Source organism: Stegostoma tigrinum, chromosome 26 (genome assembly GCF_030684315.1).
Source record: "Stegostoma tigrinum isolate sSteTig4 chromosome 26, sSteTig4.hap1, whole genome shotgun sequence".
Classification (NCBI taxonomy): domain Eukaryota; kingdom Metazoa; phylum Chordata; class Chondrichthyes; order Orectolobiformes; family Stegostomatidae; genus Stegostoma; species Stegostoma tigrinum.
Genome location: NC_081379.1, coordinates 12,873,235 through 12,886,078, shown reverse-complemented (window position 1 = coordinate 12,886,078; position 12,844 = coordinate 12,873,235). Strand labels below are relative to the sequence as shown.

General features: G+C 38.8%; 1 protein-coding gene across 10 annotated transcripts in view; it reads left to right on the top strand.

The window, feature by feature from the left end:
* The window catches only part of git2a (G protein-coupled receptor kinase interacting ArfGAP 2a), an 81,459-nt gene extending 71,966 nt beyond the window's left edge, over positions 1-9,493 (top strand). For 5 of the 10 annotated variants that reach the window (XM_048556486.2, XM_059654965.1, XM_048556485.2 and 2 more), the window contains 3 exons: positions 851-982; positions 3,916-3,979; positions 6,619-9,493. In XM_048556486.2, the coding sequence (XP_048412443.1) occupies positions 851-982; positions 3,916-3,979; positions 6,619-6,831 (409 nt within the window). In that variant the 3' untranslated portion in view covers positions 6,832-9,493. Of the gene's footprint in view, positions 1-850; positions 1,012-3,915; positions 3,980-6,618 lie in introns of all 10 variants that reach the window. The other 5 variants (XM_048556496.2, XM_048556492.2, XM_048556489.2 and 2 more) reach the window with 3 other exon arrangements.
* Positions 9,494-12,844: the final 3,351 nt, after the last annotated feature.

The following is a 12,844-nucleotide window of genomic DNA, read 5'->3' as shown; positions in this document are numbered from 1 at the left end:
TATTGGGGAATAATGGCTTCAGAACCTACCGAACCTAGCCTGAGGGAACTAAACTGGTATTAGAATAAACATATAATAAAAATATAAGCTGTTAGAGATAACACTTCAAGTTTGATATGACTCTTCCCAAAGAACATTTATATGTCTTGAAACATCAACTCTTTCTGTCTACAGAGTCTGTCAGAGTTCTTGTAGCACTTGCTGTATTTATTTAAAACTTCTAGCATCTGCATAATATTTCTCTGGTAGTTGAACAGATTATTAGCTTCACCTAAGCATGTGATCATCAATTTTTGGCACTAAACATGTATAAACTAACACTCTAGCCCATCAGAGATAGTAGGAACTGCGGATGCTGGAGAAACTGAGATAACAAGGTGTAGAGCTGGATGAACGCAGCAGGCCAAGCAGCATCAGAGGAGCAGGAAGGCTGACGTTCTGGGCCTAGACCCTTTTTCAGAAAATGAAGATTGCTGATTCAATGTTTTTAAGTCTGTATATGTTGACATGAGGCACAGATGTGTCTTGTTCCATCAGCGTCTTTTATAGTTGTTTCAGGAGTTCACATTCACGACTCTCTCTCGTTATTAAAGCTATTTTAGAAACATTTTACAAAGTGGGTCTGAATCTATCACCTAAGTTTTTCAATGTGTGTCTGGGTAAATTGGGTTTATTAGACTGGTCTGTGTTCCATTGTCTGCGACTTTCCACATTGGGTTTTCACTTGAAGTCTTTCATTTTGCTTTCATTCCACGTGTAATTTGATTTCATTTGTACAATCACTTCTTTCTTCTTCTTCCCCTTTCTCTTCCCCTTTTGCTTCCAATCCCCCTGTTTCCCTTCATTCCAGCAGACAGATTGAACGGGAGAGCCTGCGCAAATTCAGGCACAGCCTTGGCTGTTTCAGTACATTGGTTCTGCGGGCCGACAAAACTTCCCTTCAGCCTCTGACCCTGCAGCAGCAGCCTGACCCTACCACCTGGTACTCTGACCTCTGTCTCTGCCTCCCAGGCACTCCATCTTTTCTCTTCTTCCCTGCATGATTGTCATTGTGGTTTGTTAACGAAAGTAATGAGCCTAGTGGAAAGAAACTGAAATAAATTGGCTGCAACAAAAATGATGTGTGGATGCTGATCATAATAAAACAATTCATCCCTATTTGATTTGCATAATGAGTTGACTCTATTAAAATGCCAAGCTGTGTACATTATAATGGCTACAAAGAGAGTCTGTTTGGTTGCAGCTTTCCACTCAGTTCATAAGTGCAGTGTGTAGTGTATAACTGAGCAATAAAACAAGAAAATTTCAGAGCTAGTTCTCTGGTCTGTTCTGACTTGGCTCACCCTATATAAAATGGGCTCCAGGCCTTTCAATAAGGAAGAAACCAAAATCGGCAGTGTTTTTCACCCTGATTGCATACAGCGGTCTCTAGGAAGTGTACTTGTTATTGTCAGGTGACAAGATGGAATTTAGCTGTGATGTCTGCTTACAGTCTGAGTCAAATATGGTCACTTGTATGAGATATCTCAATAGAGGTGGGAAAACTTTTACTTGAACACCTTTTTCTGTCTAGTTACCATCAATCAAAGTGATTTATTTCCACATTTTGTGATGGAGTGTACCTTTTTTTAAGCGTTGGCACTGTCTGGACGTCAGATTCCAAAACCTTCCCAAATAGATATGCACATCCTTTAATTATTGCAGTGACCTCTGAAAAATATGACTTTGCCTACTTTCTAGGTAGTCAATGTAACTTGTTTGGATTTAAAGGTGTGTACCCCCCTGTTAGCCTAATAAGTAAATGAATCGTCTGGTAAAGTATTAAACCATACAGAGTTAGAAGATCCTCGATCAGATCTCCTGTGTTTTGTTATCTTATCTCAGCTATAACAACAATAGGAGTTCTTCAACTAACTTTGTTCTCACAAAATTAGGGTAAGGTGGGAATATCAACAAGATTTCTGAGATCTTGCTGGAAACTTTGTATATTGAATGTTAGACAAGAAACTGATCAATGTTGTGCCCTGATGGTCCAAGAACTTCCAGTACTACTTGCACATGATGAATGGCTGGCGATATGGGAGCAGTGTTGTGCAGTTGATGGAACTCAAAGGCATGATGTGTTTATATTGAAAAAATAGGATTTTTAAAGAAAAGTGTCTGAAGGAATCCATGCCCAGTTGTTTTTAAAATAACCAATTAGATGTACTTAAATAGATTTACAATGTGTTTAACTCTTGTCAATCCTAAATATGCCTCCTAGCATTTTCTAAGCTTTGACTTTCTGCATTATTACCAACACAACGTTGGGTTTTGAATTCAAAAAGCACCCATACTCAAAGATTTATTTGAACAGCTAGATGTAAACATGGTTAGTTTCTCTTTTTGGAGAGTATCTAGTAGCATGACAGTAAAGATTTACTCCAGTCGGTGGCTTGTGTCGAGTCAGATTTCTCTCACTGAGTGAAACATGCTTGGAAACAAGTCTTCTGCTGTCTGATCTGATCTTTATATTGCATAAATTGAGTTTAAAGATTGAGTTTGGATGAAGATGGTAATTTAAGAAATTAATTTGAAAAAAGGGAGAGTTTAGTGGGTCAAAATCAGGATATTGCAAATGTTTTACACTAAAGTTTCTCTTAAACCCTTCATTAATCCTTGCAATTAATCTGAATACCAAGTCTGTCATGTTACAAATAGGGACTGGGAAGTTGAGGTATGAATTACTTATTTATTTTGTTCTTTACTGATTTTAGATCACCCTGTACCAATTCTTGTAGACCAGTCATTTATCTTAATTTTTAGTTTGGTTGAAAATGTTTGTGATAAAAGATTGACTTTTTCAATTTGAGTTTAGTGTGCAACCTAATGTCGCTTTACTGAATAAACTGTTGTTAATACTTCATTTAAGAAAAACCTGTCCCTCTTTAAAATGCCTTTTGGTATTTTTTCAATAAGTTTTAAATCTTGGTAATTCCTATTCTCCTCGGAAGAAGTATAAAGAAGGGAAAAATCTGATAGCAAAGCAATGCATTGATACGCTTGTGCATTTTCATATGACAGCCTGCTTTTCTGGAATATGCTTGACGAAGAACTGGTTATTTTTAATATGATTCTAGGAAGATGAGCAAAGGGACTCTGAATCATACCTGATTCTATCCTTGCCCAATGTACAAAAATAAAACTGACCAAATGGATGGCAACTTAGAACCCTTATCAAGGAACATGTAAGGATGTTCGGTTAGATCAACCACTCTACATGGGTTGGTGTATCCAACTTGGCTCTTCACAGTGAAATGTCACACAGTCATTTAGTCACAAAACTATCAGAATCCATTGATATTATTGGAGAAGAAATTGAAAAGTACGTGAATGTTCATCCTATTTAGAAAGTGAATATTAGTACGGAGGCCATTACCACAATTTCATTAAATATGTAACACAGTAGGAATGTCTAAATCTTCTGCTTTTGCCTGCTATTCGGCTGGAAATATTGTTGAACCTTCACCACAAATTGAAATCTGTGTTTCCTTAAGTCCTACTATTTAAAATTATCTTCCAGTGAGGAAATGGCACTAAAGCAACCAATTTGAAACCTCTGGATATATAAAATTCAATCAGTACAGACCAGATATTAAGAAATTTAAGTACAAGTAAACCTGTGTCACATGGGCTTTCTGGATCCCAGTGTGAATGCTTGAGGGCCAGATTGGGCAACCTGCCATAAAGAATCATTGGCGTTGCATGTCTCACCTCAATTTTTGGATTAATTTGTGCAGTGTTTTATGCTATTAGTGTAGATTTGTCTGAATATTGCTTTAATTTTGATCATACACCAGTATATTAATTGAATAATTAATGATTTTCTTCCCATTTTCCACGTACATGTTGCCATTTTGCTGTTTCATCCATTAGCTTTATGCCCTGCTCAGAAAGGATACATGTTGCTGTAGCTGAGATGGCAGCGCTTTTCCCAAAGGTAAGCTTTTAAAGTTTATTTTAGCTTCCTTGAAACCAAAATCTTGTTCTTCCACTGATGTCAAGTTTGTGTGAAACTGTGTAAATTTGTCCAAAATGAAAAAAATACAATCAAAATGTTTGATTAATAGCTTGTCCACTAAATCTGATAACTAAAAACTTCAAGTACGTACAGCAGCTGGTGTGAGGTTAGAAGTAGTTAGCTCAGGTTGGAAACAACTGCAAAGAAGAGGGGGGTAGCATGAGTCTAGTGAAGACTAGAAAGTGAAAAATCTGAAAGATAACTCATTCCATTCCTTTTATGATGTTATAGGGTGCTCTGTGTGTGGAATCTAGTGTGTCCTAGAGAAAGCACAATTTAATGTTTGAGTGATTTGACAACGTACATCAAACAATGAAAATAATGAACTAAGGCAACTTCCTTGTGTCAAATGGGTTGGTCTAATACAAAGTTGGGAGGGTCTATAAATTACCCAATTATTACCTTTAATGATGGACCAGCCAGTATGACAGGTATCAAACATGGAGTGGCAAATCTACAGCTAGGAGTTGATACAGTTCCCATTTGACACCAGATACATCCTGCAAGTCAGTGCTTTAATGGATAAGGTGGTCCTGACTGGAAAGCGGTTTGAAACTTAGTGCTATTCTAGTAGTCTGTGTGTTTGGAACTGATTCTTACCAATAATATAGCCAACTTGCCCTGTGGATTGAAGTTAATGGGATGTCTTGTTTAGAGGATTCACCTAACGAAGGGACAACGCTCCAAAAGTTTGATTTTCAAATAAACCCATTGGATTATAACCTGGTGTCATCTGACTTCAGACTTTGTCCACCTCAGCCCAACACCAGCATATTCACATTTTGTTCAGGAGAATGTGAATTCTGCATAAAAGCAAATTAATGAAAATGCTTTGGTCCAGCAACCTACATAGAAGGAGAAACAGATAAGAGTGACTGTGAATGGCATCAAAGAGGATGAGCAAAACTGGAATAATTGGGAATCTGAGAAAATTATCCATAGTTTGGAGCTTTCCTAATGCAAAAGAAAAATGACATAGGCTGTCGGAGACCAGTCATCCCTGTTCATGATATCATTATAGGAGTCCCTCAGAGTGGTGTCCTAGGTTTTAACCATCTCCAATAGCTACATCAATGACCTGCTCTCCATTGTGAGGTCAGAAGTGGGCATGTTCACTGTACAATGTTCAACATTATTTACAATACTTTTAAATACTGAAGCAGTCCCTCTCCATATGCAACAAGACCTGGACAACATCCAGGCCTGGGTTGACAAGTGGCAAGTAACATTCATTTCACACACATGCCAGGTAATTGCCATCTCCAGCAAGAGAGAATCTGACTAACACCCCTTGATATTCAATAGCATTATCATTATTAAACCCCTCACTATCAACATTGTGGGCGGGTCGGCAGCGGATGTAGTGGGCTTCCATTGACCAGAAACACCACCAGACCAGCCAGATGAATGCTGTGGCTTCAAGTGCAGGTCAAAGGCTAGGAATTCTGTGGCAGTTAACTCTCCTACAGTCTCCCCACTGTTTGTCCTCCGTGTAACAGAGCACAGGTCACGAGTGTGATGGAGTACCCTTCACTTGCCTGGAAGAGCACATTTCCAGCAGCACCAAAGAATCTTTACACCATCCAGGACAAAGTAGCCTGTTTGGCATTCATCCACCACCTTCAGCATTTACTCCCTCATTGCCAGGACACACACAGCAGTGTATACCATCTATAAAATGCCCTGCAGCAACTCTCCAAGACTCTTCTGAGAACACATTCCAAATCCTTGATCTCTGCCACCAAGATGAAGGAGGACAAGAGACGCAATAGGAACACCTCCACTTCCAAATTCCCTTCCGAGCTACATACCTTCCTGACTCAGAACTATTTTGCTATTTTTTTGCTGTCACTGGGTTAAAATCTGGAATTCCTTAACATCATTATGGGTGTCTATAACCCCATGGACTGCAAAGGTTCAAAAAGGCAGCTCACCATCACTTTTTTTTTTAGGAATGGGCAGTAGATGCTGATCTAGCCAGTGACATCTAAGTCTGCAATCTGTCAGAGGTTATGTTATCCACTGAACTTGTATTGATGCTCATTAGGACAGTTTTAGAGGCTGAGGACTGATGTCTGAGTCAGAGTGGGAAAGCCAGCTAAAATTCCAAACAATGGGAAGCTGTAGGTTATGCTTGCAAATTGAAAGGAAAGCAAAGGAATCAAACCATCTGCATTTTGTTTCCCCACAATAGAGGAGACTTGCATTGTGAACAGCAATTATGGTATACTAACTTGAACGAAGTCTGACCCTCCCTCCAATCTCGTCTTCACTTTGCCTCTGTGCATCCATAAAACCTAATAACGGTTTGTTTTCCTGTTCCAACAAAACATCATTGACTACCTTGGTGTGGAAATTATGGTGGTTAATTTTTAGTCAGATGGGCTGATATGCATAAAGTTAAAGCTCTTATATGTTCCAATATTTTGCTGGACTTTTCTTTCAACCATCTTATCAGGACATTAAAAACAATGTGAAAGTTGTTCTGTTGATTACATCAACAGTTTATTTGTGTTGGGGGGATAAATGAAGAATGTTATTTATCTCTTATTGTGCAGAAGCCTCGTTCAGAGATGGTTCGAGCCTCATTGAGGCTATTAACTTCGAGTGCATACAGACTGCAGTCAGAATGCAAGAAAGCACTGCCGATGGAACCCAGTCCTACAACCGACATTCAACTAATTACACAGCAAGTGATCCAGTGTGCATATGATATTGCCAAGGCAGCGAAACAACTTGTTACAATAACAACAAAAGAAAATAGCAACTGATTACAGCTTTTTCCTTTTTTTAAATTGCAGAATTTTTTTTATAAGGAAGAAAATTGTTATGGATATGTACCAGAATTGGTCTGGGCTTTCTGTCAGTATTATGTTTGCATGCTTTTTAATAATCTTATTTACCATTTTTGGATATTAAAATAACCTTCCTTCTGCCTGTATGTTGGCAGCAGAGTTAGGCTCGTTTCTCGGGGTGCTATTTTCGTTGTTTGACATCAACACCTACTGGCAATATATTGCTTTCTGGGAGTTTGTATAAGCCTGATTACAGTTGGTTAGTATTGTGAATATAACTGAAGTATATTGGTAACAGTAGAAATGTATAGAAACTTAAATTGCATTTCTTCCACATTACAGACCAACATATTTCATACATGATGCAAAGTAAGGGTAAATATTTAAAGTTGCTGCATTGGGATGGGAGGTGGAAAATTTTGTATTCACCAAAGCTATAAATAAGATTTTAATTACCAAGCAGGTTTGATTATGGTGCAAAGTCCATAGTAAGGGAAGTAAACTAAAATTGAAGTGGGTATGATAGTGGATCACAAAAATAAATGTATATTGGAAAGCACTATCAAATTTGGGTTTAGAAAGTCTTGGATTGTAAGGAGAGGGATACAAGAGTGGGTTAAAATCTACATGTTACGCACCAGGCTGCTATTTGTGGTACAACTACCTAGGATTATCAAATTGACAAAGATTTTAGCTGAAACCAAAAGACTATAAAGGATTGCTGAGCGCACTGTTTTTAATCCAGTGAAAGAATTTAAAGCAAGACTGTTATGTAAAGTGGAGAGGTGGACTGTAGGACTGTGGAGAAAGAGCCAAGCAATGGGACTAATTGGTAAATCTAGTGTTGATTTGATGAGCTGATTGGTGCAAACAGAAGCAGGCCATTCAATGAATTATGGACTGTTTGTAAAACAGGTTAGCATTTAGGCTGTATCTATTTTTTTTTAATTCTCACTTTTTTTGTTTGGTCAGCAAACTGAGCTCTGTTATCACTGACATTACGTTATACCAGCATACTTTTCGATAAGTATTTTGGTTTCTTAAGAGTTTCAAAAGAGCATTAGAATAGCTTAAATATTTGCTAATGAATGCTTTTTTACATGAGTAATTTTAAACATATTCCTTCATTCAGCCATATGCACAACTTTTTAAATGAGCAGCTGTGTGAATCGGTAAATCAAATTGGTTAAAGTGCATATAACCTAAAAGCCATATTCATTGTTGTTTTGTGTAAATTGTACTTTGTAATATTACAGCTTGTGACTTACATGACTGACGGTATGTATTTATGCAATATCTGGCCAATCCTTTACTATTGATTATACTCTTTCCGTGGAAGATATTTTACATCTTTTGTGTTTTGCTTGTGTGCGCAGAAGCTATTTTATTGTTGATACCACACCTGTCATTCGGACAGCATTTTTTGGTTAGTTAATTTTACAGAAGGTCATTCATTTATTTTTGGTCGGTAAATTTCTAATGTTGACTAAACTCGGTTAGCAGAACTGTAGTGAAACTTAGTCTATGTACTTTTCAGATTAAATTCTTGAATGTGAAAACCTGATTTCTGTAAAATTGCATCTCAGACAGACATACTATATACTGTTCATAAAGCATGTGGGGTTTCAACCTTTGGAACCTACAGCGATTGAGACTAGCACCTAATTTGGATTTATGCAGCTGTGGCTTCGAAATCCTTTTGATGGTAAGTGAATTAAGAAATGTGGGAATTGGGAAGTCACCAAATTTTTGTGCAAGTGATTTTGAAATGGTTAAACTGGGCATCCCAGTCAACTTTGTATTGATTGCATTAGTCATGATGCAGATTCAATGCAAAATATGGCGTGGATTTGAACTGGCAGGACCAGTCTCGAAGTGCACTTCTTGCCAGCAACTCGCAAGTATCATTGTTAGCAGCTGTGTTGGGGAAGGAGTGTTCTCAGGTCATTATGGTCACATGTAAAGGAACATGATGGCAGAGTTAATGAACTTGCAGTTAGGATTTAAGTGGGTGAATGAAGATGTCAGTAAGATGATGTAAATGGGTTAATGTTTGTGACTGAGGCAAACAGTTAAGTATATTTATGCAGGTTGTACTCAGGACCTTTTTATTTTGAACATGAAAAATGGAGAGATTATTTTCGGGCAAGGGTGGATTTTGTGGTACTGTTTTGCAATATGAATTAAATATTCCTTAAAAATGACTCTACGGGCATTGGCATTACAGACTACAGCATGAAATTTAGGCACCAATGTAGTCCTAGGATGGAATTTAACAGATTAGTTCCAGATTTATGAAGAAGGGTCTAGACCCGAAACATCAGCTTGCCTGCTCCTCTGCTGCTTGGCCTGCTTTGTTCATCCAGCTCTGCACCTTGTTATCTTAGTTCCAGTGTATGTCTGTTTTCTCTGTTCCAAAAACTTGCAGCCTTTGAAGCAGGTATGTAATTTTTGTTTTCACTTTTCTCTTCTCAGAATGAGTGAATCCCTCCATACCTTTGTCATGTGGCTCTTGCTGTGTAATATTTGTTACTTTCAGCAGCTAATGGGTATGTTGAAACCAGCTAAGCATGGAACTGTGTACAGTTTGTAATGTGTTTACTCAGATTTAATAAATACATTATATGTACATACAACATCCAGATTCTGTTTTCTTCCTGTATTCCTGTTCTTCAGACACTTGATGAACCTTGCAAAAGGCCATGTCACTGCTCATGATAGAATTGTTTATTTAAATATGAAAAATTCAGAAGTATAACAACTTTTATTATATATCTTTATTGTTTAAATAAAAATTCAGGAGTGAGTGATAGGAAAACTAAAACAAAATGACGTGTATTGGGTCAGGTCAGACAACCAAAAACTTGCTATAAGAGGTAGAACTTATAAAGGCCACACGCCTCAATCATGAATTATCAGGTTTCATGAACTGAGTACCCTCTCCTTTCACATAACGCTTCAATTACATTCCAAACTTACTGCAAAGCAACAACTGGATGACAGCTGTATTTGTTGCAGTGTCTCTATTTGTATGTGCAGTGTGGGCCACACAGTGTATACTCTGCTGTCTATTTGCAGGTTGTAGATTATACAAAAGCTTAATGTCATGGCCATTGTCTATCATGTCACAAGATTCTTTGATCTTAGCTGTAACATTTGAAACAACCAAGTGATCATGTCACCATATTCTACACAACATTTTGTGTAGGTTTATAATGAAGTGAAAGCCACCTAACTGCTGCTGCTTCAAACACAGAATGTTGGAAACCCAGTCTCAACTGGGAATTGAATCCAGTTGCCATCATAGACAGAGTTTCACTATCAAACCTAGATTAAGGGGATGCATTAATGGGGGCTGGAAGCTGAAGGTCTGCTAATTAACTGATTATGAAAAGCTGGGTGGTAGATGCAGGTTAATTTAGATAAATGTGAGGTGCTGCATTTTGGAAAGGCAGATACGTGCAGGACTTACACACTTTAAAAAAAAAACTGCGGATGCTGAAAATCAGGAACAAAAAAACAGAAGTTGCTTGAAAAGCTTAGCAGATCTGGCAGCATCTGTGAAGACAAAAAAAATCAGTTAACCTTTCAGGTCCAGTGACCCTTGGAACACTTCAGAGGAAGGGTCACTGGATCCAAAATGTTAACTCTGACTTTTTTTTTGTCTTCACAGATGCTGCCAGATCTGCTGAGCTTTTTGAGCAACTTATGTTTTTTTTGTTCCTGATTTACACACTTATTGGAAAGGCCCTGGAGTGCATGTTCATAGTTCCTTGAAAGTGAAGTTGCAGGTAGATAGGATAGTGAAAGTGGTGTTTGGTATACTTGCTTTTATCGGTCAGTGTATTGAGGATAGGAGTTGGAATATCATTTTGCAGCTGTTCAGGACATTGGTTAGGCCACTTTTGGAATATTGCATGCAGTTCTAGTCTTTCTCTACAGGAAGGATGTTTGAAAGGGCCAGAAAAGATCTACAAGGATGTCGCCAGGACTGGAGGGTTTGAGCTACAGAGAGGATGAATAGGCTGGGCTATTTTCCCTAGTCTGGTGGAGGCTGAGAGGTGACCTTATAGAACCAGGAGGGGTGTTGAGAGGGCAAACACTCAAAGTCTTTTCCCCAGAAGTGAGAGGGGAAAGATTTAAAAGGGACCTAAGGGGCAACCTTTTTTCCAAGCAGAGGGTGGTGTGTATGTCTGGGGATTGAGCTGCCAGAGGAAGTGGTGCAGACTGGTACAGTTACGTGATTTTAAAAGGCATGTGGATTGATATGGGTAGGAAGGTTTTCAAAGGACATGAGATAAATGCTGGCACATGGGACGACTTATTTAAAATATCTGGTTGGCAAGGATGAGTTGGACTGAAGGGTCTGTTTCCATATTGAACACCTCTATGACTCTAAAGAGACTTGGGCTGAAGGAGGAAGCAGTGTTGGTATGGGAGAGATCATTGGTTATCACTGTCACCTTATCACCTGCCCTGGATTTTTCTATAAAGTATGGCCTAAGTTCTCAGGCTTGTGTCAATAAACAACGATTGAAATTGGAAGCATCTCAGCTTTTCTTTTCACCTGTGAGACAGCAAACCGTTTGCTTCATCAAAATTTAAACAGTAGGAGACCTACATGATTTGTCATGTCGATAAGCACCACAGATCTGTCCATCCTTTAAATGGATTGTTGTCTACTATTAACAATTCCAAAAGGGTACTTGACCCCTCCAAAGAACTCCGGTGATTTTGGAGTAGATTTGTAGCTTGGGTTGTGGGTGTTGAGGTTGGTTGGCTCACCAAACTGGTTTGTTGTTCCGCAGACATTTCATTACCCCCACTGGGTAACATCCTCAGTGCAGCCTCCGATGAAGCGCCGTTGTGTTTTCCTGCCTGGTATTTTTAACTCTGGAGTCCATTGAGCTGGATTACCTTACTTCCAGTTTTCCTTCATAGTGCAGTGTATACGGGGTCGAGTACTATATTTGTTGATGGCTTTCTTCGTGGATTACCAGGCTTATAGGAATTCTTGTGCCTGTCTCTGTTTTGCTTATCCCAGGATCTTGGTGTTGTCCCAGTCAAATTGGTCATTCTCCTTATTGATGTGAGTAGAGATGAGAGAGTATTGGTCCTGTCTTTTTGTAGCCAGTTGGTGTTCATGTACCCTTGTTGTTAGTTTCCTTCCTGTTTGTCCGATGTAATGTTTGTCACGGTCTCTTCAGGGAATCTGTTAGATGACATTGGCCCTGTCCATGGTGGGTCTTTGGTTCAAGTGAGCAGTTGTTGTAGGGTTGATGTGGGTTTATGTGCCACTCTGATGCTCACCGCTCATTGCACTCTTGTGGTTAGTTCCGGTGTTCCTGATGTAATGTAGCATGATAAGTATGTCAGGGCGTGTAGTATCGTCCTGGTGTTGTTTGTGTAGGCATCTTCTGACCCAGTTTGTTGGATATCCATTATCTTTGAATACCTGGAAGAGGTATTCTTCTTTTTGGCATAGTTCTGTGCTGTTGCAGCATGTCGTAAATCAGGAACAAAAATAAAGTTGCTGGAAAAGCTCAGCTGGTCTGGCCGCATTTGTCAAGGAAAAGACAGTGTTAACACTTCGGATCCACTGACCCTTCCTCAACTGTTCCGAGGGAAGGGTCACTGGACCGGAAATGTTAACACTGTCTTTTCCTTCACAAATGCTACCAGACCTGCTGAGCTTTTCCAGCAACATCGTTTTTGTTCACAGTCTAAAATTATCTGCAAGGCATGAGTTAATCAACTTGTTCAGATGTGTTAATGATACACAATAGAGCAAGTGGGACTTGAACTTAGGCCTTCTGACAGAGAGACAGGGATACTAGCACTGTGCCACAAAAGCCCCTAACTAGTACCTTGTATAGTTTTAACAAGACTTTTATAGTCCATTCTGTTTTGAAATAAAAGCATGTGGAGTAGAATTTTCAATCCCTTCAAGGTCTTTTATTCCTACCCACCCCTATCATAACCTTTTTAA